Raw genomic sequence first — 25,075 nt, forward strand, 5'->3', positions numbered from 1 at the left:
TGTTGAACTTCATGAGAATTTCAAAGAGCTTGAAAATAAACTCCTATGTACACTAATATTACTTCCTGAATCATTCATTTAAATTATCTTTTAAAATTTTTACTTTTCCCTACTTGGCTGCACATAATTTTTCCAGCTGAATATTATGGAAAGCTACAAAGGAAGTTATTTGTACCACCAAAAGAAGAATCCATTGCAATCAGTGTCAAGAAGATGAGGTGGGAGCAGAACAATATCATATTATTTCCATTGTATTGTACTATTTTTCAATCAGAGACCAGCATACATTGTTATTGCCCAAACAGAATTTAAATTAAATTGCAGAATAAAGAAAATGAAATATCTCTACAAAGGAAAAAAAATGATGGAAATGAAATTGTACTTGATTCCTCTGCAAAACCTCACGTTGCTTCTTCTAAAATAAGTATGTGAAAGTACTGACAGTTTAGATATTTGACTGTTAAATTCCCAAGTTATGGGAAACATATCTGGAGAGAGAAATGTGAAATGAAGATTTCTGAAAAGGCAAAGACACAAGATCAGGCAGCTAACATATGATAGATAATGGAGAAAGCCTAAGAAGGAAGTTTACCTTTGTTTCACTGATTACAAGAACTCTGACTGACTGCACCAGAACATGGAATATATTAAGGCTAATGGAAGGGCCAGGGCAACTTACTCTTCAGAGGAACCTTTGCAATGAAAAAAAGAACAATTCTAAGAACTGCATTTAGAGAAACTGAATGGTTCAGGATTGAGAAGGGAATGGGGTACTGCATATTCTCACCACAGTAAGAAAGGCAACATTGGAAGAAATGGCACTTGGAATCAAAAATTCAGGTTGAAGTATTAACAATTTAAAATATGCAGATGACACTACTTTGTTAGATAAAAATAATGAAGACTTAGAAGAGCTCATGATACAAATAAAACTGGAAAGTAAAAAATCCAAGTTAATGGTAAATATTAGGAAGCCAAATGTAATGTCACTCTGCATTCTTCATGACCTTAGTGAACTTACACCTTGCATTCTTAGTGAATTTACTTCATCATTAGTAAACTGATGATGAATTCAAAGTGATAGAGAGTTTGATTTTCTTAAGTTGGAGAATAAAATGGACCGAATGTTAGGGACACAAAAAGGAGATTAATACTACTAAGGAAAGCAATGACAAAAATTGCTAGACAAGATCATGAAGGATAAGAACATTTCACTGGCAACAAAGATTAGATTAGTTAAAGCAATGGACTTTCAGTAATAAAAAAAAGTGCAATTTAATTTACTTGAATGTAGCTAGGTTTTGTTGTACTACCTGTAAAATTAGACACACCCTGATTGCCTTGATGACCTAATTATAATTTTATGTTTTATTTGAAAAAGAAAATGTTTATTTTATTTGAAAAAGAACCTGTTTAATTATTTTAATTATTTTGTTAACTCACAAAATTCTAGTCAGTGAATATAATAAAATCCAGTATTACTATGCTATTATTATGCTATGCATGTTCTAAGCCTTGTCCCTCACTCATTTCTCCATAATATTTTTCTAAAAAGTAGTGCTTTTTGAATCTTAGATAATGGGGAACAAATTATGAAATAATAACCTTCTTTGTTTTACTACAATATTGTCACTTTTTTTTCAGCATTAATATTCACCTACTTGCTACTCCTAAACACATAAAATGTTACTTCCCTTGGAGTTTAGCAGCTGCAGTGCAATTTGTAGCCAAAATTAAAAATATTGTATAGCAAATTCAACTAATGTATAATTATTATTGGAATAATTGTACTTTCTAACTTTATACTCCAGGCATACTTTAATAAGCAAAACAGGTTATGCATTATATATTATATTAAGTAACAAAGTGTTTCCATATCTGTTAAAAAGTACTGCAGATATTTTAATACTCCCCACCCCAAAGAGAGGGAGGGGAATCATTTTCTTTCCATTGCTACAAAAACTTCCAAAAGTTACATCTCTGCTAAATACCACAATGCCATTGTATTTTTTCTGATACAGAACTGGAAGATAATAGCTAAAAATTATATACACACACACCTTATGGTCTAAAGAAAAAAAGAGAAAACAATATTACTATCGGGTTTTTTTACACTATAGTTCATTAGCCTTTTTCACACAACTACTCAACTGTTGGTTTGCTTTATTCTAATACATACTGGAGTAATTACTTTATCTAATTCTAATCAATTAAAGCAAAATAATTTAGTTCAACATTAAAACAGTATGGAATCAAAACAGTCACATCACACACTAACCTGCAGACACGGGCAGGAAAATACAGTTTCTGCCAAGATCGACATAGATATTTGGAGTGATCAATTACACGAATCCAGTCTAGTTCATCCATGGATACCTCAATATAATAGGAGTAAGACCTTTAAAGATCAAATAAATTAAAAATATAGCAGTTATCCATGTATCAATTTCAAACAATGTTTTATACATCCTGGGGATGGCTATGGTACATTCAATGTTAGGCAAGTGAATCTACATTTAAAACAGTATTTTTATTAAAACAGCAGTGAAATTAGGAATTTAAAGCACTCTTAAAGTGGAAAGTTTCAGTCACCTTCTAGAACCTGGGTGATAAAAGAGGAAAGTCCAAGTCTGCTTATCAACTTCTAAAGGGACAAAAAAAATCTATTCTCTGAGAAATCCTTCATTGTCAATGGAAGAGATTTATTAGATTAAAACAAAAAACAATATAAAGCGGAGTCTATTTGGTGATATAATGGTATGTGGGAATGACCTTGAGAGATGAAGGGAAGAGATGCTGCCTAGGGAACGATCAGATAAAAGGAGGAGGAGCTCACAGTTGAATAATGGGCAGAAAAAAAAGTGAGAAAGGATCCACCCTAACCTATCAGGCTGTAAAAAGAGATGGCAGGAGATTTGTACTTTCAGACTTGCAAGATTCTATTAATGTAGCCTTACAATAAAGTAGAATTAGCTCATCTTGTTGTGTTCCCTGTCTGGTCTACCTGGGAGGCTGACCCATAAACTGGTGGATTCAAAAGCTGGCACAAATGGGATTTGTTTACTACAGATAGGGACCCTATATGGTACCTTAGGGTTATTTGGCAACCAACAGCCATATTGAATACATGATATTATGTAGAAGGGCTTGATATCATTGGGGGCAGGGTGGTGGAAAAAATAAATATTAAATCCCTAAAAATATAAAAGTATTGTTTTCCTTCCCAATCCCAACTTGTAACACACATAATCAATTTTAAATATATACCGGCATACACTTTCATCTTTATTAACGACACATTTTTAAACAACTGAGTACTCCCACTTATTTTTACCATTTCTTTATCTTTCATTATTCTACTATGTTATTGCATTTTAATTATTTTATGTACTTGAGATCACTCCCATTCAGATAAGTTTTCTGTATGAGCTGCAACTGTGTTTCTTAGTGTCAGCTGTAGTTTTCAGGGTCCGAAGCCAATAAAATGCTCATTCTCCAAAACCCATTTCATCTCCTGGACACTGAGCATTCCAAGTAGGAAGCAGGAACAACAGAGCAAACTGATTTTGCAAAAGACAGTGCTAACAAGCAAGGTTTACTGGAAATGGATTTTGTTAAGACCAAGACTGGAAAAACAAACGAGACTTAGAACTTACCTGCTATCTCGATCCCATAATAGTATTCGTATGTGATTGATTATTGATGGCTGACCCAGTTTAATTTCAATACCAGAACGGCAGTCATCATCAATAGGATGCCGGGAAAATCCATGGTCTAGATCATAGTTCTGTGTGTCCCCATCTAATAAAGCAGATTTCAATTCCCCTTTAACCACTTGGGCTCCATATTTCATAGTGGCAATGTTTTCACCTGGTACTGGAAACAACAGGAATGAAAAGTTGTTTATTCTTTCTTTCTAACACATTTCCAATTGACTAGTAAGATATACCACCTCTCCCATTTGATTTTAGTCAGAACAATGAAGAAAGTGCAATAAATATTACTTAAGAAAGCAACTGAGTAAGATAGTCATGGCAACCCAAAGCCCCACTGATTTCCATTGGGGTTAGTGAAGACTAACTTCCGTTGGATTTTGATCTTAACATTAAAAACCTCTAATATTTTGAATACAATTATATTTATAAAATGCTAATACCTGAGAAATCAATACAATTTGATTGATAATTAAAAATTAACTAGTGAATAAAAATGAAGTTTTTCAGCCTCTTTGTAACACTACTGACGCTTGAAAAGAAAGGAATATGGGAACAGAAAAACCCCAATAATAGATGTTTACAGCTATTTAATGAAATTCAGAAATTAGAAATATTCAGGGTAGATTGTTTGAATTTTTGCAGAAAAGTGGTGGCTATATCCAAAAAGTCCGTAAACAGAAGATCACTCAAAGAACTAATATTTCCCTCTCCACTCATTTCTTTGTGCCCTTAAGAAGTCTTTATGGAGTTCTCTTGAAGAGTATAAATTATATCATAAAAAGAAAAGAAAATTGGTTCACAAAACATTCCCCTAATTCTTGTGACATCATATGCCATGCAGGAGCACTCCCACCCCACTGAAGAGTAGATTAATTGCAAGAATAGCCTTTCATTCACTCAATCTTTGAATACAAAACAGTAAGGAAAAGTGTTTTGCTACTTCATTGGTTTACTGAGGATTAGATTGATTAGAACCAGGCAGTAGAATTAGAAAATACAATCAGTTATTAGAGGGTACTATTTCTGCTGGTTAACAGTTGCTTAGCAGCAACAGTTGGCCAACATTTTTAATTAAAAGGAAGTGCATTAAACCTTCCTTTGCAAGTTCAAAATACTGAGGCTTACTTAACATGCCCCTATAGTTGAGGTCCATGTCCCGACTTTCAGATCGAACTTTAATGGCATCCAAAATAGCATCAGGAGATAGCAATCCTGAAGGTCTTACGACATTTAAAAGCTCCGTCAAGCTCATCAACGGCAAGCGCACTGCCTTCATAATTTCAGCATGATTTTCCTTAGGATTGTGTTTACACCAATTCATCAATGCTTGAAAAATGTCTTTCTCAGGAGCTGCAAATGAATCCCTCAGTACAATACTGAGAAGTGCTGGCTAAAAAGCAAAAAGAAATGGCTGTAATGTAAGATTGTTCAGTCAGTTCCAAATAAAACTGTATCAGTTCAATTCTACAAGCTCTTCATTGTGAGCTCTGTTTGCAATATATATTTGCTTACAAAACCAACATCTCACATAGCCACATAAAAGTTTTATCCTTCCTATATAAAATGATGTTAGCAACAGTTCTTTACTAACCATTCAGGCATCTGCAGCTAGAGGAGATTACTGTACATATATATGATATAAATCCTGTAGTTTAGTACAGTCCCATTAACAAAATTATTAACTTAGAGCAAAACTGTTCTCTGCCCCACTATTAAAACTTATTTTTGCTTTGTGAAGATGCTTTTATTGTGATGTGGGTTCCTTTTGGTTTTGTTTGTATTTATTGTTTTTTGTTTTACACTACCCAGAATCCTCCAGAATTAGGGCAGCTAACTGCTGGTTAGAATTGTATGCTAGAATTGTATGCAAGTACAGGAACTTTAATCTCCTGAACACAGAGCCTTTTCAAGAACCATCTTCCTAGTTTCAACGTATTTCAGAGAAGAGGGGAGGGTTCATTAAGAACTGAGGAATAATTGTGATTGAAAAATGGAACAATGGTCAGTCAAAGTAGAACATATTCCAGAAATGACTAATTATTGAAAGGGCTTACATAGGAAAAGGAAAGCAAAATTATTATAGAATGTCATATAGTCCACTGGAAGATGAACATTTGGATACTCCTCTGATATGACTTTCGGAATTTTCTCAGAGAAACACCATCAGAAGGATTAGATATTCAATAAATGGGGAAACTGGAATTTAGTCATACATTGCCTACAAATTATATACCACAAATATTTATTTTACTTCTACACCACCAAAATCAAATGATTCTCAACAGCTTACAGACTATATGAACAAAAATTAAAATATCCATGATGAGGTTAAAACTAATCAAAACAATCATAACAATGAGAACAATAACCACATCAGCCCCCACACAGAAACATTAGGATACAAAAACAAGAGAACAAAACAATAATGAGTAATGCAATGAATTTCAAAATCTATATTCAAAAAATTCAACAATATTTTCCCAAATACCTATGTATACAAAAAGTGATTTAAAAAACAAACAAACCTAAAGATTAAAATGTTGACATACCTTAGAAAGAGACAGAAAGCCTTCACTGAAGAGTACCTCTTGAGCATGTCTATCCATAAATATGAAGCACATACATGTCAGTTTAGGTAGTGAGTAGAGATTAGCAACGTCATAGGTCATGCAAACATTCTGAATGTTAAGAATGGTACAAAGATATTCAGAGGTGGAATCCTCCAGTTCTGGAAACCCATATTTATGTGCTAAACTGAAGAAATCTAAGAGAACTTCTTCTTTCTCGTCTCTTAATATGGCACGACCTGTATAAATATATTTCAATAACATTGTAAAGGCCTCTGCGGTGGTATCATGGAGAGGGATTTCTGCTTCAGGCTGAGATTCACGCATTCCACCATATAATAATGCTCTGTTTAAATGTAGAGAAAGAATAAAAGTGTGAAAAATCTGCATTTGATAAAAAAGTCATACAAGCCCTAAAACAAAAAGAATGAAATAACACAAATTCCAGAATTTCCACTTCCAAGTGATATTTTTACAAGTGTAAAATCATCACAGTTAGTTCTTAAGACAGAAGTTATAGTCTTTTGTTTGAATTTGAGCCTGTGACAGTTTATATCAAGCAGTTAAAATTTACTTGCAACTGATTCCTGGAAACAGCTATATAAAACAAAGAAAACAAATTGCTTTAACATACAGATATCCAGCAGGTTTTGCATGAGAAATAAGAAACAAGGCAATATAGAACATTGTGCTAGCGGAAAGGAATTTGTAGGATTTGACCTCTCTGTTCTCCCCCTGAAGGCCTGTAGTCTTCCAAGAACGGTTATTCAAAAGATTGGAGGACTTTCCTGAATAGAGTATGCAGTAGTATGGAAGGCTGAGAATGAAAATGGAATTCCCTAGAAATGGATAAAATTACCCATCACAGACAATCCATTTGCTTTAGGTTTTAGGCTTAACTGGGGGGAATCATTTTTACTGAATTCTGAAACCATTATTATTACATTTTCTTAAAAAACACTACATACTAGGCATCATTGATAAATATGTATATAAAGTACAGATATTGTAAAAAATTATATATGTTACAAGAAAAAAAATTAAACTGATGCATAATAAACTATATACTTAAAAAGAAAAAAAATTACCCTGAATAAAATAATAAGAACAAAAAACTCTTGCAAAAAATAACAAATAAAACTAAAAGAAAAAAAAATCCATTAATACCAAATTGCCTTCCTCTTCAGTTTTTCACATCATATCTCAACCAAAAACTAATTTTTTGGGATTCTTGCATTTCAAAGAGTTACTGACCAATAGGTAACATGGGAAATTTCATATCCTGCTTCATAGTATTAGCCCCTGTTTTATAAAAGCATTTTTTGCTGGGGACTATTGTGTGATCATTCTGAATTTCAATCCTCCTTAAATACAGCATATTAGTTTGAGATTCTGATGTAATAAAGGTCAAGTGTGACAGTGCAATGTACATTTATTTTTTTACAGTTAAAAAAAAAGACATTGTTGGACAGATAGTATCAGGTTGTTTCTTAATGGCTTTTTATTTTATCTTGCTTACCCAGAAGCTCAAATCACACCTGATAAGAAACTATACTTCACCTGAAATACTGGCACCTGGCAGCCAGAATCACTCTGTGTGCAGGAAAACGTTTCTTTTCCACTATAAAGGTAACATCGCTGTATTCCTCCCCATTCATGAGAACACCAACATGATCGGACAGAATGTGAACGTGGTCAATTTCACCTACTGCTGTGTAAGGACGGAGTGGATGACTGTTGCTCATCTTGTACAAGAAATGTTTGTGCTACACCTAAAAAATACAGCATAAAAATATGAAGATAACCATTATAAATGTTAAATTGAATGTAATATAAATGTTAAGGTACTGGACTGGCCCAGACTGAAGTCCACAACTCGTCAAGGAAGCTAACTGGGTGACCTTAGGCCAGTCATTTTCTTATAATTCAATCTATTTCACAATGCTGTTGTGGGGAAAACATTGAGGGAATATATGTATGTGGAAGCTACCTCCTTGAAAAAAAGCAGGGTGTTATTTAATTAATCAATTTAATTTCAAGGCCGCCCATATTCCTTAGTGACTCAGGAAGGGTTACAATTAAGAAAAGAAAGAAGCAACTCATACAGAAAAAGCCAAAACTGACTAATGCAGTAACAGTAAAAAAAAAAAAAAAAAACTTACAGGGACTCCACAATTGCCCTATCCCAAGGCCTGGGTAAACAACCAAGGTTTTAATGATTTTCTGAATGTAATCTCATAAATAACAGACATAAATAAAATATAGCAATATTTTCATTAAATCATTGCTACAACTGTTACATTGTTAAAAGAAATCTGTTCAATGAACGCCTATAGCAAGTACCAGTATCTAGATGACCTTGACTTATCATAAGTGTAGCCACAGACAACTCAGGCTGAGTTAAGACTTGGACTGGAAACCACCCAGAAATTCCAGGGTTGTAAGCTAGATGAGGAATTCAAAAAAATCATCCCAGAGGAAAGAAGTAGCAAACTACTTTCATATTGTTGCCAAGAAAGCACCATGGATATTTCCATGTAGTTACAGAAATCAAGCCCAAATTGAGGAAATCTTTACCTTTTTAATTAAAGGAAGTACATATAGTACATACAGTAAAGGAAGTCAGAGTATAACACTGCCCATCTAATTGCTCCAAATAAAGAAGCCCTTCTAAAAATTAAATAAACAAAATAGTTATGCTATAGGGCTTGCTCAATTGTATACTCTCTTCAAGTTAAAACTGATTCTGTAACCATAGCATATCAGTTGGGCCCCATATAGGAGCGCTCAAATCAAATACTGAAAGCTACAACAGAAGCTTTCATGCATAATGAGCCAGAATATGAATATTTATGAGCTATTCTCCTAAGAGTCTAATTAATTCTCTGAAATGGAGATTAGAGTGATTTTTAATTATTAATATTAGAAAACTTTCCTAAGAAACAAGTTTAATCAAGACAAAATTAACTATTAACTTCCTGTAAAACTCTAGTTAGACCTTATCTTTGCCCCCAATATATTTTCAGAGGCTAGAGCTTCACAGAAAGTGAAATTTCAACTATTTACTTGTATACTCTAACAAACCTCTGAAAGCAATACATGACATTTGCAAAACATATACATTAGCCATTTTGCTCCATTCATGTCATTCATATACTATATAGCTTGGAGTCAGCTTGAAGTCACCTTTTCCCCCCAAACTCCTATTTTGGGAAAAAAAAGATTTTATGCACATTTAAATACAATTCCCACTTTCCAATAAGAGTCTCTTATCTAACCAAAAACAAAACCATAGAATATCCATTTATTATTTAGGCATACACAACTACATTTATATCATCTTTTGGTGTAATAAAAGGATACTTAATTTAGCAAGTATTTATGCAGCTTATAGGAATAAGATATTAACTTACATTAATCCAAACTAAAATATAAATGATACATAATAAAACCAAGATTTTTGGCCACTTAAAAATAACCCCTTGTTCTTTGACCTCTTCCCATGTGTATACACAGCAGTATGTTCACAGGTAACATGAGGCTGGTTATTACTACATAATAGATGTCAAAGTAGAGTAAAATATTGTTTTCTGAAAAGTAGTTTATTCTGAGTGACACAAAATGTAAAACAAACAAAAAAAACCCAACAACATTATTCACTCAAAACATATGAATATTTTATATCTTTTTGATCTTCAAGAAGTATTGAAAACTTTTATAACCCTTTCACAACTTTTTTCTGAAACTATTAACACAGGTCACAGACAAATTCTGCCTATTTTTCTTCTCAGAAGGATGGAAGCAAGTGTTAAATATATGGAATAGTATTAAATGTCTCAGCCAACAGAACAGTCAATCAGATTAGTAACTCTTCCTCCTGCAGCCCCTTCAATGTCCTCAAAACCTGCTCTAGATGTTGGAGTACTCCTTGGAACAGATATATAAGGAAGAATAGGAGCTGCAAAAGGAAAGGAAGGAGTAAAAAATCCCATTGTATTAGTATATTTTCATGCCATCCATGGAAATTCAAATTACTGTAATATGCTTCTTGTGGAGCTACTTTTTAAGAACTTTCAGAAACTGGATAAGAATAAGTTATAAAATATTGAGATTTGGGATTCCAATTTTAAAATGGTTCAATCTGTCTCTAGATGGTTTCCAGATTGTAAAGTACAGTATTTGATATTATGGATTTAAGACATCACAATGTCCTATTTGTTACTGTCTATATTTTAAGTATAAATACTTTAGAATTCAGCATAGTTTACAGAATGATAGAATGTTCAAAAAACGTGCCCTAAACATACAAGACACCGCTTATGGGAAAGTTCATTCTATCCTTCCTTTGGTTAAATCTATGCAGTTTCAGAAGACTTCCTTAGGAGCAGATCCCCACTACTTAAGCTTGTTTCTATTTTACTGGTTTTTAAAATTAGTTTGAGTAGTTTCATTTTTCTTTATTAGATCTGTATGCTGCTGAATCCATTCAGACTTACAGCAAATCAACATAATAGAAGCTGTTATTATTAATATTGGTGTGAATCACATCACTTTAGGAAGAAGTGAAAGTGATGGGCTGTAATCTGCCACGCTTGTGCAATGGGGATAGCAGAAAGATTTTTTTTGTCTTCCCAGGTAATGATTGATTGATTTTTCTCTACCTGGGCCAGTCAAGGATTTCCCCGGAGGGTGGCTTGTCAACAGTGGTCTGCAATGTTTTTTTTGTTTTTGGTTCTGGTTTTTTTTAAGGAGCTGGAACCCTAAGTTTTACTGTGTGAAACCTGGCAGGCTGCAAACTGTTCAGTGCAAGCTGACAAGGATCTCCTGTGATTCCAGTACTTCATATGCAAAAGCCTGTTTACATCTGGGCAGCTACATAATTTATTACAGCAGGAAAGGTGTTTACATTCAAAACGTGGGCTTGGGTGGCTCCCTGAAAGGCAGGGCTGGGGAGGTTGGAGACAGTCCTGGGACTAGTAAGAGTGCTCTGTTTCTCCCATCTCTATAGAGAATTAGAGGGTTTGAGTGTTTTGTAGGAGAGCGATGATGAGCGATATGGAACTGAATGGATGGGAGTTTGGTATGAGTGGCTTGCCAGATTACTGACCTCCTGACTATACAGCATTTGCAAAGTGTGCTTGTACTGTGCAATTAATTGACATCCATGCTAGGAGAACATGGAGCCTGGAAGATGAGGATGGGGCACAAAGCTATAGCAGCCCAGTAATGTCAGGTCATGGGAGATATAGCAGGGGAAATCAGGTAGTCTGTTCTGGGGAAAGAGTGATCTCCCACTTGGTGACAATTTTCTCTTCTGATTCGCCAACCCCAAACTAGAGACCCTGTGGCCAGACTGGGTGAATCTGACTTAGGGTGCTGCTGGTAAATGCCAGATCTGTCTACAATAAGACTACACCAATTCATGCTTTGGTGGTGGGTGAACAGGCAGACCTGGTGTTATTACTGAGACTTGGCTAGGTGAAGGTGAGAATGTCACTTTCTGAAGTCTGCCCAGCTGAATTTAAGCTCATGCATCAGCCCTGAGGCTGGGGCCACTGGAGGGGGTGATGGCACTGATTTATTGAGAGGTCTTATCTGTGATTACAGTTGCTGTTCCTGCAGCAGCAGGCTGTGACTGCTTATATGTTAAGTTGGGCCATATGGACAGGCTAGAGATCCTATTGGCGTACTGACCACACAGCTGCCCTAAAGGATCCCTCCCTGGGTTTTCAAACCTAGTTGCTGAACTGGTGGTGGAGACCCTCTACCTTTTGGTGTTGGTGGATTTTAGTCTCCATTATATGGGTGCCTGATCTGGTTGGGCCCAAGAATTCATGGCCTCTATGGTAATCATGGGCTTGCCTCAGGTGAACTCTCCCAACGTATTAGGACACATTTTGGACCTTACTTTTGCTTATGAGCAGTTGCTATGTAATCTCTGTGTGGAGGGTATTACCATCAATCCTTTGCCATGGTCAGATCACTTCCTAGTCCAGGTATGATTGACAGCCACTCAGGACCTCCATAGGGGCAGTCCTATTTGTGTGGTCCACTCCAGGCACTTCATTGAGCTGGATGGCTTCCAGCAGGTGTGTGAGGAGCTTCCTGACAATCTGGTAGGTGAATAATTTGAGGGCCTGGTTTGGTGTTGGCAATTGTCAGGATTACCAGAAGCCTTTAGAAAATTAAGAGCACCGGTGAAGGAAGACAAGATGAATCTGACCAAATACGAATACATGCCTATGTGCACACATTCAGATTTACTCTGATGATGAGATGTAAAATTTCTCCTCTGTTACTGCGCCAGCAAGTTATCATCTAGTAGTAGTGTTTCTGGTGGTCAATTCCTTTTTATGAAAGAACTGACATCAAGAGCTCCTACCTGGTCACTGTGATAAAGTAGCACATCATTTCACTGACAAGTTTTGCTCAGTTTCACCCAGGTTTTGACTTCATGTGGGCAGAATCCAGGATTGGAGTATCACCTTGCTCAGCTACCTGGAATTCCTTTTGCCACATTTGCTCCAATGAACAGATAAGAGTGGTCTGTAGGATGTCCTGTCACCTTTGGGCTGGATCCCTGCCCTCCTGGTTCCTTTGTCCAAAGGAGGAAGGAATATTCTTCTGGTTCTGAGAGACTGTAAATAGCCCATTGTGGGAGAGGACATTGCTGGTGACCTTGAAGGAGACTGTGGTGTGCCCCTTCCTTAAAAGTTTCTCTCTGGATACAGATATATTGAACGACTATAGCTTCATCTCCTATCTACCTCTACCCTGCTGTCCTTCAAGCAAGTCTTGAACACCTAGTTCTTCCCCCAGGCCTTTTGCTAGAGAGAGTGGAGGGCTCTTCTGGAATTGCCTCTGTGTGAAACTGGTTGTGAGTTGTTCCCTCTAGGTTAACCATTGTGTTTTTCATGATTGCTTATATATTTTATTGTTCTTTACCACCCAAAGTTGTCTGGAATCAGGTGGTCTTATAAATATGATAACTAAATAAAACAGAATTCCCTTTTAGAGGAAAGTTATTGAGACAATGGTGGAAAGTTAACTATGGAATCCCCTAGAGACAGGGATTATCTGGATCCTTTTCAGTTTGGGTTCAAGCCTGGACATGGAACAGAGACAGCACCAGTAGGCTACCTTTGTCAGGACCTGGATGGAGGCTTTCTCAAGGCCTTTCAGTATAATTGAAGTATCCTTCTAGACTGCCTTCAAGGTTGGGGATTGGAGGGAATGTATTGTACTGGCTTGGTTTCATCTTCAAAGGATGATTCAGTCTGTGGTAATGGGACAGGAGAAAATGGCCAGATGGTTACATCCTTGTGGGGTGCCACAGGGGTCAGGTCTCCTGCCTATTTAACATTTGCATGAAGCCACTGGAAGAGGTCTTCTGGAGATTTGAGTTTTGGTATTATCCAAATGCTGATGATGATCAGTTTTACATCACTACCCCAGGCTAGAATGATGACACTGTTGAAGTCCTATCTCAGTGTTTGAAAGCTGTGAAAAAATCTTATATTGAATCACAGCAAGACAGAGTTACTGTTCATCCACTAGAATTCTCTGTCTGCTCCCATGGTTCCTCCTGATGGGGTGGCACTATCTTTGAAGGAGCAGGTGGACCGATGGGTCCAACTAAAACAACAGGTAGAGGCCAGTCAGGAGCGCACTTTCCTAGCTTTGGCTGGTGCACCAATTGCAGCCCTACATGGGGCAGGAGGACCTTGCCACAGTGATTCATCCCCTACTTAGACTACTGCAGCATGCTGTACATGGGGCTGACTTTGAAGGTCACTCAGAGTCTGCAGTTAATTCAGACTGTGGTGTCTGATGTACTGACTGGTGCTTGCCAATGGAAGCATATTATATCAGTGCTATGGGTCCTACACTGATTACTAATAGGCTTCCAGGTGCAATTGAAAGTGCTGATGTCAACCTGCATGACTTGGCACTTGGTTAATGCATTCTCCCATCAAAATTGATCCAACCAATTCAATCTACTCTGGAGAAACTGTTAGTAGCACTACTTTTCAGTGGCTGTGCCGGTCCTTTGGATCAGCCTCCCAATGAATATCCAGTTGGCTCTTAGCCTGCCTGACTTTCAGAAACTGCTCTTCCAAAGGACACCGGGGCCTTGATTTCATCTTAGTTCAGTCAGAATTTGGTTTTGTTGAAATAATTTTATTCTGCATTTCCACTTGTTTGTGGATCTTTTATTTGTGCACTTTTATGGCATATTGTTTCTTGTGCATTTTATCTTGTAAAGCTCTAAGAATCTTTAGGGATTTGGCTGTAAATTTAGTAAATAAATAAATACATGTTATTAAAACCATAATTTTACCTACAGTGGTAACATCTACCCAGTCCTCAAGGCTTCCTTCCTAAATAAGGCATATAGATTTTTAAGCCAACCAAGAACCCCTGTGATACAGTAGATTTGAACCAAGAGAGTGAACAATGTGATAAAATTAGAGTTCTAGATCAGAGTCTTGAATTCAAATTCTTCCTCAGTCATGAAGCTGAGACCAATGTTTCTCTGAAATTCACACAGAGAGAGTTTTACTTTGAGGCTAAAATGGGATCGTTTTAGGAATACTGTTCCCTAGTTAAAGTTCCCCAGAAGGGAAAGATACAGTCATAATAAATACATAGAGAAAATAAAATTACAAAAAGATTTGCTTTGTTTTGTAATTAGTGCAAAACACATTTCGTATTTGTGTTATATTAACAGATAGGACTAGCAAACAAATTCGCACATACACAGATATGTGTCTGTGTATATTAATCAATTCTGAAAAGAGAGATAAAGAGGTAACTCATTGCCTCAAGCATGATAGGATAAGACAAAACCAGATCTAGAGACAGAAATGGCTGATCCAATACATTTTTACTATATAAGATGGGTCAGCAAATCCAGCCTTCTGCTTCTCATTGATGACCTTGTCCCAATCAATATTTTCAGCCTAACCAATCTCACAGGATTATTGAGGATAAAAATAACCTTAATTCTAACCTTTAATTCTTAGAATGGCATATGTAGTTATAACAAAATATTTTAGGTTGTGAAGCATGTCAGACCCAAATAGGAAAAGATGCTCTGGATCATGTGGGACTACTCATGCAGTACCTGCTGGCAACTCTGTTAACAGTGTTCCTCAACCTCAGCAACCTTAAGATATGTGGACTTCAACTCCAGAATTCCCCAGCCAGCAGAGCTGTCATATAGTTCCCTGGTTTTCTTTTCTTTTTTTAAAGTATTTCTTTGAAAACTGGAAATCTGGACTAGCTAGTGAGTTACCTGAACTGGAAAGCTGGGGAGTGCATCCTTTTAGTACAATGATTAACCAAGAACAGTTTACAAGAGCAGCCATAAAGTTGTATTTTGTTCTCTTTTTTTTTCAATAATTTTATTAAGATTTTAAAAAGAACAGTAGGAGATAATACAAAGTTTAAAAAAGAAAAGAATACAAAAATAATACAAAAATAATCCCCCCTTTTAAGAAAGTGACTTCCCACCCTCATCATGACAAGTAATAAACAATTTCATAACTTTACCCCCTTAATTAAAAAATATAAAACTCTTCATCCCAAACCCCATCTCTTAATAATAAACAAATCAAATAAGTAGCATCTTCTCCTTATCCAATTTTCAGCAAAAAGTCCAGAGCTCTAAAATATTAAAATTAATTAACAAATATAAAACTCAACTTTCCATGCCTTGACTCTTAACTGTAAGCAAAACCCCATTTAAAAGGTATAAAAAAGTATAAGCAAACCAGATCTAAAGTTTTACATAACAAAAAAATACAATTTCTCCTTTAAAAAACAACAACAAACTCCAGTACACATCCCTTTCCAAATGCCAACCATTCCAAAGATAACCACCCCAAATAATAACCCATCCCATTCAAATAAACATTCCACATCTCAACTATTTTGTTCTCTTTCAATACTAGTAAGAGTTACTCTTTGGCTTTCATCTTTGTTTTCTTGATTCTCCTTTTTTTTTAATAACAGTTCTCAGAAAATGATTAACTGAATAGTTAATTAACAAGATTAACAAGAACAGTTTAAAAGAGCAGCTATAAAGTTGTATTTTGTTCTCTTTCTATATTACTAAGACTTAGACTTTTGCTTTCATTTTTGTTTTCTTGACTCTGTTTTCTTTGTTACAGTTCTCAGAAAAGCTTACTTAGGCCTTGCAGTACCTTTACAATTAACAAATGTATTATTGTATAACTTCAGATGCATATTACAGAAGGGAGGCCTCACCCCTCTGTCCCCACAGGACCCCTAGGTTTTACACATGCCACACGCTGGCCCTGTCTTCCTGAATACTTCTCAGGAAATTGGGCATAATCACAATGATAAAAATAATGATGAAAAAAGAAAATTAAACTCTAGCTTCACCTCCTAGCCATTGGAGCTTTGAGGAATGTGGCCAGAGAAAAACAGTCCTCTCTTCCTTCTTTGAGTAGTTACAACAAAAACACAAAATATAAAAATCAAATTTATTAAAAATAAGAAAGAGTAAAATTTCCTTTTATTTTTAGGGAGTCAGATGCCTAAAACAATTGCAAGTGGATGAAATAAGGCCCTGAATGATAGTAAAATCCTAACTAAAGTCTTAAACACCAATTTCTTCTAAAATGCTATGGGGAGACTAGGACCTGAGGCTGAAAGAGTTAAGGAAACAAACAAGCACTACAACTGTTTGCATTGCCCAATACAACGCATTTCAAAGACAAACATTACTAGAGACAATTAACAGAAACCATCAAGCTTTCAGAGAAATCAAGCAGAACAGCCCCTAGAAAATAAAGCATACAATTCTGACAGTACATTCTAGCTTATGGATCCCTGCTCCTGGGATTCAATGATTACTCAGAAAAGCCTTGCTACTCACAGATTTCCAACTTTTAAATAGAGGCTTAGAATTGATTCAACAGGTGGCAAATTATATCACAGCTAATAGAAGCGAGTATCACAGCTGACATGGGGTGGATCCATCATGGGGTGGAATCCATCCTGAACCATGGATTCCTTATTCCATTTATTGACTAAATTACACTTGTGTTAATGGAGAAAACAGTTCTATTTGGCAAGAAGTGGCATGATTTTTATAAGTTTAAAATCTCACTGTCACCATCTAAGTAAAAGACTTAAGAGTTCATCCACTGAGATTTGATTTCACTGTTTTCACAGTCATTATCATCTTTTATCTTTATCTTTTATGTTTTATTGATTTTATTGTAATTTCTTTGATTGATGTGAGCTACCCAGAGTTGTTGAGAGTCAGCAGCATGCAAGTTTAATACATTATAGTTGGTCACACAGTCAGCCAGATGTTTATACTGGATTTGGCATGTTTGTCCACCTATCTATTATTATTATTATTATTATTATTATTATTATTATTATTAACAGTAAAAAACCAAGAATATTTAAATATATGGATTAAAAAATAAAGAACTAAATTTAAGTGCAAAACATTAACAAATTTAATCATGGTCACTCATGCTTTAGTCACTTCTTGAATGAATTACTGCAACACACTCTACATGAGGCTGCCCTTGAAGAATATTTGGAAGCTTCAGCTGGTTCAAAATGTGGCCCCATGGGTAGTTATGTGTGCTCCATGATCTACATGTGTTACACTTCTGCTTCACAAGCTGAGTTGGCTGCCAGTTTTCTTCCAAGTTCAATTCAAGGTGCTGGTAATGGTACTGGGTTAGGTGCCTATAAAGCCCTACATGCCATGGTACTGGGTTACTTCAGGGACTGCCTCTCCCCAATTACATCTACCCATCTCATCAGGTCCAGCAGGAGGGGCATGTTGCAGGCCCCATCAGCCAGGGAGTGTCATTTGGTGAGAGACCCAGGGAAAGTGTCTTTTCTGCCATGGCACCGCCCTGTAGAACATCATCCTGCTGGAGATCAGATTGCCCCCAACCCTGCAGGCTTTCTGCAAGACCCTGAAAACGTGTTTTCACCAATAGGCATGGGGACCTGGGAGTGTGGTGGAGCTGGTAGAGTGGCCATACTGACCTTTTTTATTATTGGGATTACCTCAGCTGTTTCATGTATTATATGATTTTATATGCTTTTATATTGTTTTTTCTCATTTTTAAATTGTTATATTGTCCTTTTTTGTTGTTTTTATATTTATTTTAATTGTTCATAATCCACCCAGAGTCATATATATGAGATGGGTGGCTATGTAAATTTTAAATAAAGTAGCTAGATTATTAAAGATGAATAGCAGTGTTGACTAAGCAAAATTTCACTATTCTTCTGGAGATTAAAGAATATTTATCAGCTATAAGTATATTAGTTTCCTTTTCCAAGCTATCATGGCTATTAGTTAGAAGGGATGATATTAGATCTGTCTGCCAGGATGAATAAAATGGGCAGCTCAGGAGCACATGTGAAATCTCCCTGCCAGGCAAGCACATAGACAGTCCTGCACAAGAATGATACTAAAACTTATTTTCAGTAACATGGAAGATAAAGCATTGAGTCTGGGATGTGTGAAAGCTTTCCTATGAAACAGACATAAATAATTAGCATAGAAGAATGGTCTTCAATGAGCCCATCTCATAGATGTGAAATCTACTGATTTTATCTACAAGCCTATAATACAACCACAGGTTGTGCATTTGAAGACATACATACAATCAGGCCTGTTGATCTGGTCTCTGAAGAGCCCACTGTTTAATTTTCTCACTTTATATTATTCAAGAACATCATGGGTGGCATTCAGTTCTTTGGGCCTGGGAACCATGACTGGAGTTATTCCATGCATATTTTCTGTATGTCTTATTTCTATAGCAGGGAAATACAAGAATTATTCTGTATAGAGCATAAGAGCTTAGCATAAATCTTACTATTAATGAGCATAACATAGCATGGCCTTAAAAAAAGAAAATGTGATTTGCACTGCCTGTGTCTCTGTACAGTAAACAGCAAATGTATATATTGCACATATTTACATCCCAAAACTAGGATCTCTGGTCAAAGACAGATGAGGGACAATTAGTAGGAAAAAAATTGCTTTGGGTAAATTTCCTAAACTCTCATGTGGGAACTCAAGATATTACATGTGGTCCCCCTCTAATTTGTTCTCATAACTATCCTATGAGATTGATTAGGCTGATGTGTTTTTAAAAAGCAGAAAGTAGAAGAATCCGTTCAAACAGTTCTACCTAAAGGAACTTCCCTTTTAGATACCGTATATTTTCAACTGTTTGGAAGAGCTACCCTCATTTGTCATGAGTAAAGGACTGAAACGTGTGTTGTGATGTCACAATGCAAACCCCATGACAGCTGACATCAGGAAACAAATTTGAAAGGCTGGAGTTTGCATTATGACATTTCAATGTACATTTTGTCACTTTTTCATCATTGCATTTTGCACCACATGCTTATGCCAGTGAGTGTCATGGTTGAGTGGCATTACATCAAACTGCAATCAGTACAATTGGCACAAACTTTAGCATAATTTTTAAAAAGAAAATAACAGATAAAGACCGCAGTGTACCATATACAATACAAACAGCATTAACAGTGTGTTACTATACTGTACATATCTATTTAGAAACCCAACTGAGTTACATGAGGTGGGTAAGGGTTTCAGTCTAAGAAGCTAATCATTACCTTTCATAAGACTGATCAGAGATTTTTTTGGACAAGGGCAATGTAACTTCAACATCACTGAACTGTCAGTAACTACTTAATTTATTTAGAGTATTTTTCCTAAGGTGATTTGGGGGGTGTAATTATATTCTGCTAAATTTAACTGGCAAGTGAAGGGCCTTATATTGCTGTTTTCTTTCTTCTTTGATTTTATTTTACAAAGAGCTGTATACAAATTCAAAAAATAATAACTGAAAATGCAGTTTACATTCCAAAGGGTAGGCTAGAGGCCCATGCACGTAAAGGGCGTCAACTAAACACAAGGCCCCCTTCTAACCGAGACCTCGATTCCAGACGTACGAATTGCCTACGGTTTCGATATTATGGAATCAACGAAGCCCCACTGCCACTTGCACCCCCAGGAAAAGCATGCGCGAAACCCGCTGCACATCTCGATGCGAAGCCACAGAGAACAGTTCGCGACGCCCCATTCGCCCCGCTCGGAATACACATCACTTGCCCTCTGACTGCCTTGCAATAACCTCACCGAGCGGCTAAAAAATGCTCAGGGCCGCGGGGTAGCCGGGCAGGGAGCGGCGAACCGGTATTAACGGCCAAGGCTGTTCCCGCCTGCGCGCGGCCCGAGAAGCAAGGAACCGCGTGGGGGAACGCCGAGCAAACGCCCGTTCCGAGCCCCTTCGCCGCCAGACTTACCGGCTGGAGCACTGGAGCAGGACCCCCCTCCGCCGGCCTGGCGTTCAGGCGTCGCCGCGAGCACTGACGTCACCCTAGCAACGACAGCGCGAGCGCTCGGCGCGCTGACGTCATCGCGACTGTAAGGAAAGCGAGAGTCTGAAATTTAAAGATACAAAATTGCAGGAGGGACACTTCCCTTCTCGGCGTTGGCAATTTCCAAGAAAAAAAGAAAAATAAACAGCACCATATTTACCTACCTCTTGGAGCGGAAGCAAAATTCGCTCATTAGAATCAATGGAGAAATTCAAGGCCGAAATTCAACCCAGGCGCACGGGCACCAGCATGGGCGGTCTTTCTGCCGAAACAAAATCTGCTAGCCGAACTAACAGAACCTATTTTAACTCGTGTGAAGAAATATCTTTAACGGGTTTTTTTATGTTACTTCGATTTTAGCCCGACTGTGTGAATTCCAGTACAAAAGCATAATCTTCCTTTTGGAGCTGCGACGGAAATTAAGCCGAGGAAGAAAGAAACCGAGATTCATTTCAATATTTACTCTTTATTAAACAAAACTATAGCTTACAGTATCCGACCCAATGCACCTTATTTTCTATACTGTACATACCTACTTAGAAACCCAATGGAATTAGCCTATTGCTACTAACAAGGATCAGTTGAGCTTTATTGCTCTTTTTGGGGAGACAACTCTCAAATGAGCTTCTTCCACAGTATACAGAGCGGGATCGCACTGACCTCAGAATAACGAGGCGCGGTCTTAAAAGTCCAGCTGAACACGTAATCAGAGAAAAAAATCCAAGCAAATGAAGATAATTGTTAATGTTTTCTCTTTCAGCTACTAAACCTGCCTTACTCGAAGTCTTCATGGTGTCAGCACTATAGCAAGGCCGCCCCTATGCCGTTTATTTTGGATCACTAGACTCCTGGGTCCTTGCTTCCACCGGCAACATGTTGAAATTTCTCTGCCCAGTAAAAGATACAACAGATACTGACCTTTCCTCCTCTCAGCAATATCCTACGCATTAAGCAAACTGGAATAGTGACATAAAAAGTAATTGGTTCCTACAAATGAATGTTATACAATAAAACAAAAGTACAGTCATGTTGCCCTTTTTATGCCATAATGCAGTTAAGCAGATTAATCTTAGAGCTATCTTTCCTTCATGGATTAATTAGGGTTCGGAATACAGCAACCAGTTTATAGGATGAAAGTCACACTAGTCATGTACAGTAATATCAGTATTACAAGCCCTGCATCGGGTTCCAAGATTTTAATCAAGCTCTAAATGACTTGGCTTTCAGGTAACTTCAGGATCACCTTCTCCAACTAGAATCAACATGTCCAATACGTGCATCTCAGGAAGGGAGGGGAGAACTGCCACCCCCTCGTGTTTCTCAGTGATGGTTCCTATTCTTTGGAACAGCCATTCTCCAGGACCTAGATTGGTACACTCCCAGTTAGCATCCTACAAATTGGTCAAGAATTGTACTGTTTTGTTTTTGATTGGTACAAGTCATCTCTCTCTCTTACTCCAGGGTGTAGCAAAAGTCAGGCCCCATAGGCCAATCACAGTGTTTTATTACTTTTATCAATACTTTTTTTTTTACAGGAAATATTACTGTACCATTCAAAGGTCATGCATCTGATGAGTAAGGACGTGTTTAGAAGAAAATGGTAAACAATTGAACATTTAATGTAATTTATATAATAAATTGTCTATGGGGCCTGACTTTTACTACACCCTGCATATGTGCATGTATGTATATACATACATATACACATACCACTGCAGGATTAAGGCCTCTGCGTTTGATGGTTATGGATTACAACCTGGTAGGTAGGTAGATGTTTTTCAGCTTCCTTGTTTACAGTGAAGAGTGAAGAAAGGTTAAAGTCACCCAGCCAGTTTCCATGCCTAAGGGAGGAGTAGTATCTGGGTCTTCCCACTCCTAGTCCAGCAATCAATCAATCAATCAATGATTCCCCAGTCCAGCTTCTACATGAAAATACTGACTGCCAAGTAATCACAGAGCTGACTATCATGATTTGGTATCTGTAAATTGGCCAATTTAGATTTTGGGCAACAAACTGGACCAATCCCAAAGCATAGATAGATCATATGGTTGAACTATCCCTTGGATAGCCCTCAATTCTTTGTCCTGCATAGGTCCCCTATTTGTCTCAAATAGCATTGCTTTTGTAAATCAAATCTAATAGATTAATCATAGTATAGCTAAATCCATTCTGAAGTTAACTCCATCCTACTGATTTATACTATTAATTCTTGTGCCTGCTCCAATTGTCACTGTAGCTTTAGATTCAAGTCATGTATATTTTACCTCAAACTTTATAACCACTCTTGATTTTGGCACCAGTCAATTCTTTATTTCCACATAAATTTTAGTTCCACCCTAAGATTAACAAGAAATTTGCTTAGTCTCCCTGACTATTCCTGAGGATCCTAGCCCACATTATATGTATTAAAATATGGTACCAGCTGCCAATTCCTTTATTACTTTTTTCTGTTCCTGTTAGGAAATTATATATTAATAGCAGCTACCAATTTTGAGAGCAATGGTTGTGATGTCAAGAAGGAAATTTCGATCAAGGACGTTGCTAGAAAGGGTTTCAAGAAGAGACATCAATTCAGTTGGTCTTAATTTTCTGTAACAAATTGTTATTGCTCCAGCAAATGTTCAGTTCAGTCTTTGTGTCATCTGTGCAAAAAGCTAGTGCAGAAGAATCCAGTTAAAGTTCAGTATATAATCTCATTGGCTTTTTATTCATTATTGTTCTTAATGGTGTCTTAATAGGCTTGAGGCTTTGGTCAAATTTTAAAACTAAAGGCTGGAAAATAAAGGGAATACAAGCCCAGAGTATGTATGTATGTATGTATGTATGTATGTATGTATGTATGAATGAATGTGTGTTTGTTCATCTATCTATCTATCTATCTATCTATCTATCTATCTATCTATCTATCTATCTGAAACAGATACTCCTATTGCTATCCTTTTTTTCCTGTGTATTCTCCAATTTATTATTGGTGGTGGTTGCATAGTCAGCCAGATGTTTAGGCTGGATTTGACATTTTTATCCACCTATTGAGTCCTTCCCAAGGACCTGGAATAGACAGATGTTGTTGTTTGATGGTATTAAAGGTATCGCCGCAGGATATAAGCTGTTCCAAGTAAAACTGCCTTTTGCAATTGACTGATGGTGATTTTGTCAATGCCGATGGTGTTCAAGTGGTGCTCCAGATGTTTTAGGGTTGCACCCAAGGGATCTTTTCCTATTGGTACTATCTTTGCTTTCTTTTGCCACAGTTGTTCTACTTCTATTTGCAGATCTTTGTACTTTGTAATTTTCTCTAGTTCTTTCTCTTCTGCTGTCTCCAGGTATTGCAATGTCCACTATCCAGGGTTTTTTTGTCTTATTATTGTTATTATTATGCCTTCAAATCAGTGTTGACTCTTGGCAACTGCTTGGACAAACTCCTGCAGTTTTCTTGGCAAGATTTCAGAAGTAATTTGCCATTGCCTGCTTCCTAGGACTGAAAGTGACTGACCCAGGGTCACCCAGCAGCCTTCATGGCTAAGGTGGGACTAGAACTCACAGTCTCCCAGTTACTAGCCTGATGCCTTAAATACTACAGGTAGTCCTCACTTAACAATCCTAATTGAAACCGGCAACTCTGCTGTTGAGCAAAGCAGTCACTAAGTGGTAACCGTCTGCAGAGGAGGAAAGTGGAGTGGAAGGGATTTCAAGAGAATACTGTAAGCTGTTTGCTCTTCTGCACATCAACAGCAATGCAATCGTGCGGGCACCAGGAAAGAGTCAGGCAAAGGACAGACTACCTACAGACATCACTTGCTTTCCCCCACCCTCCACCCCGCAGAATGGAGAGACTGGAGAGGGATTTCAAGAGAGTACTGTAAGCTGTTTGCATAGTGCACCCGTGGCTCCTAGCCCTGGGCTGCCAGCACAATCACATTGCTTTTGATGTGTAGAAGAGCAATCAGCTTACTCTCTTGCAATCCCTTTCACTCCAATCTCTCTGCTGTGCAAGGGGTAAAAAAAAAGGAAAAAAACACAGGTCTGGCACAGAACGCGTACTGACTGTAATGGTGAACACGTGACCGAGGGACGTTGCAAAGGTCATAAATGGTCGTAAACTGGCCATAAAGTTATTTGTTTAGCACTGTCGTAACTTTGAACATTCGCTGAACAAATAGTAAGGGAGGACTACTTGTACAACAAACTGACTCTCAACATAGTGTATTCTCTAAAGCCAGCAATTTTTTTACTAAGTGCCTAGTTTTTCCCTTTGCAATCAACCACTCATGTCCTGCTACTTCTACTTTCCACTCCTTATTTGACAAACACCAGCCATCTTCTGCAATCTCCTTTTTAATCTAACTCTGGTGTATGCATTGCATGAG

At 37.2% G+C, this 25,075-nt stretch overlaps 1 protein-coding gene across 2 annotated transcripts in view; it reads right to left on the bottom strand.

Annotated features, from left to right (window-relative positions):
- Positions 1-21,655, bottom strand: part of BTBD9 (BTB domain containing 9) — a 171,739-nt gene extending 150,084 nt beyond the window's left edge. Inside the window, exons 1-6 of one of the 2 annotated variants that reach the window (XM_088145395.1) lie at positions 21,368-21,655; positions 7,844-8,055; positions 6,266-6,629; positions 4,842-5,106; positions 3,657-3,876; positions 2,279-2,398 (exon numbers count right to left, since the gene is read on the bottom strand). In XM_088145395.1, the coding sequence (XP_088001521.1) occupies positions 2,279-2,398; positions 3,657-3,876; positions 4,842-5,106; positions 6,266-6,629; positions 7,844-8,028 (1,154 nt within the window). In that variant the 5' untranslated portion in view covers positions 8,029-8,055; positions 21,368-21,655. Of the gene's footprint in view, positions 1-2,278; positions 2,399-3,656; positions 3,877-4,841; positions 5,107-6,265; positions 6,630-7,843; positions 8,056-20,632; positions 20,770-21,367 lie in introns of those variants that run through there. The other variant, XM_088145390.1, reaches the window with a different exon arrangement.
- Positions 21,656-25,075: the final 3,420 nt, after the last annotated feature.

This window comes from Python bivittatus, unplaced genomic scaffold (assembly GCF_059951505.1).
Source record: "Python bivittatus isolate LINGU-HERP-01145 unplaced genomic scaffold, Pbiv_v1 ctg000020_np1212, whole genome shotgun sequence".
In the NCBI taxonomy this organism is placed as follows: Eukaryota; Metazoa; Chordata; class Lepidosauria; order Squamata; family Pythonidae; genus Python; species Python bivittatus.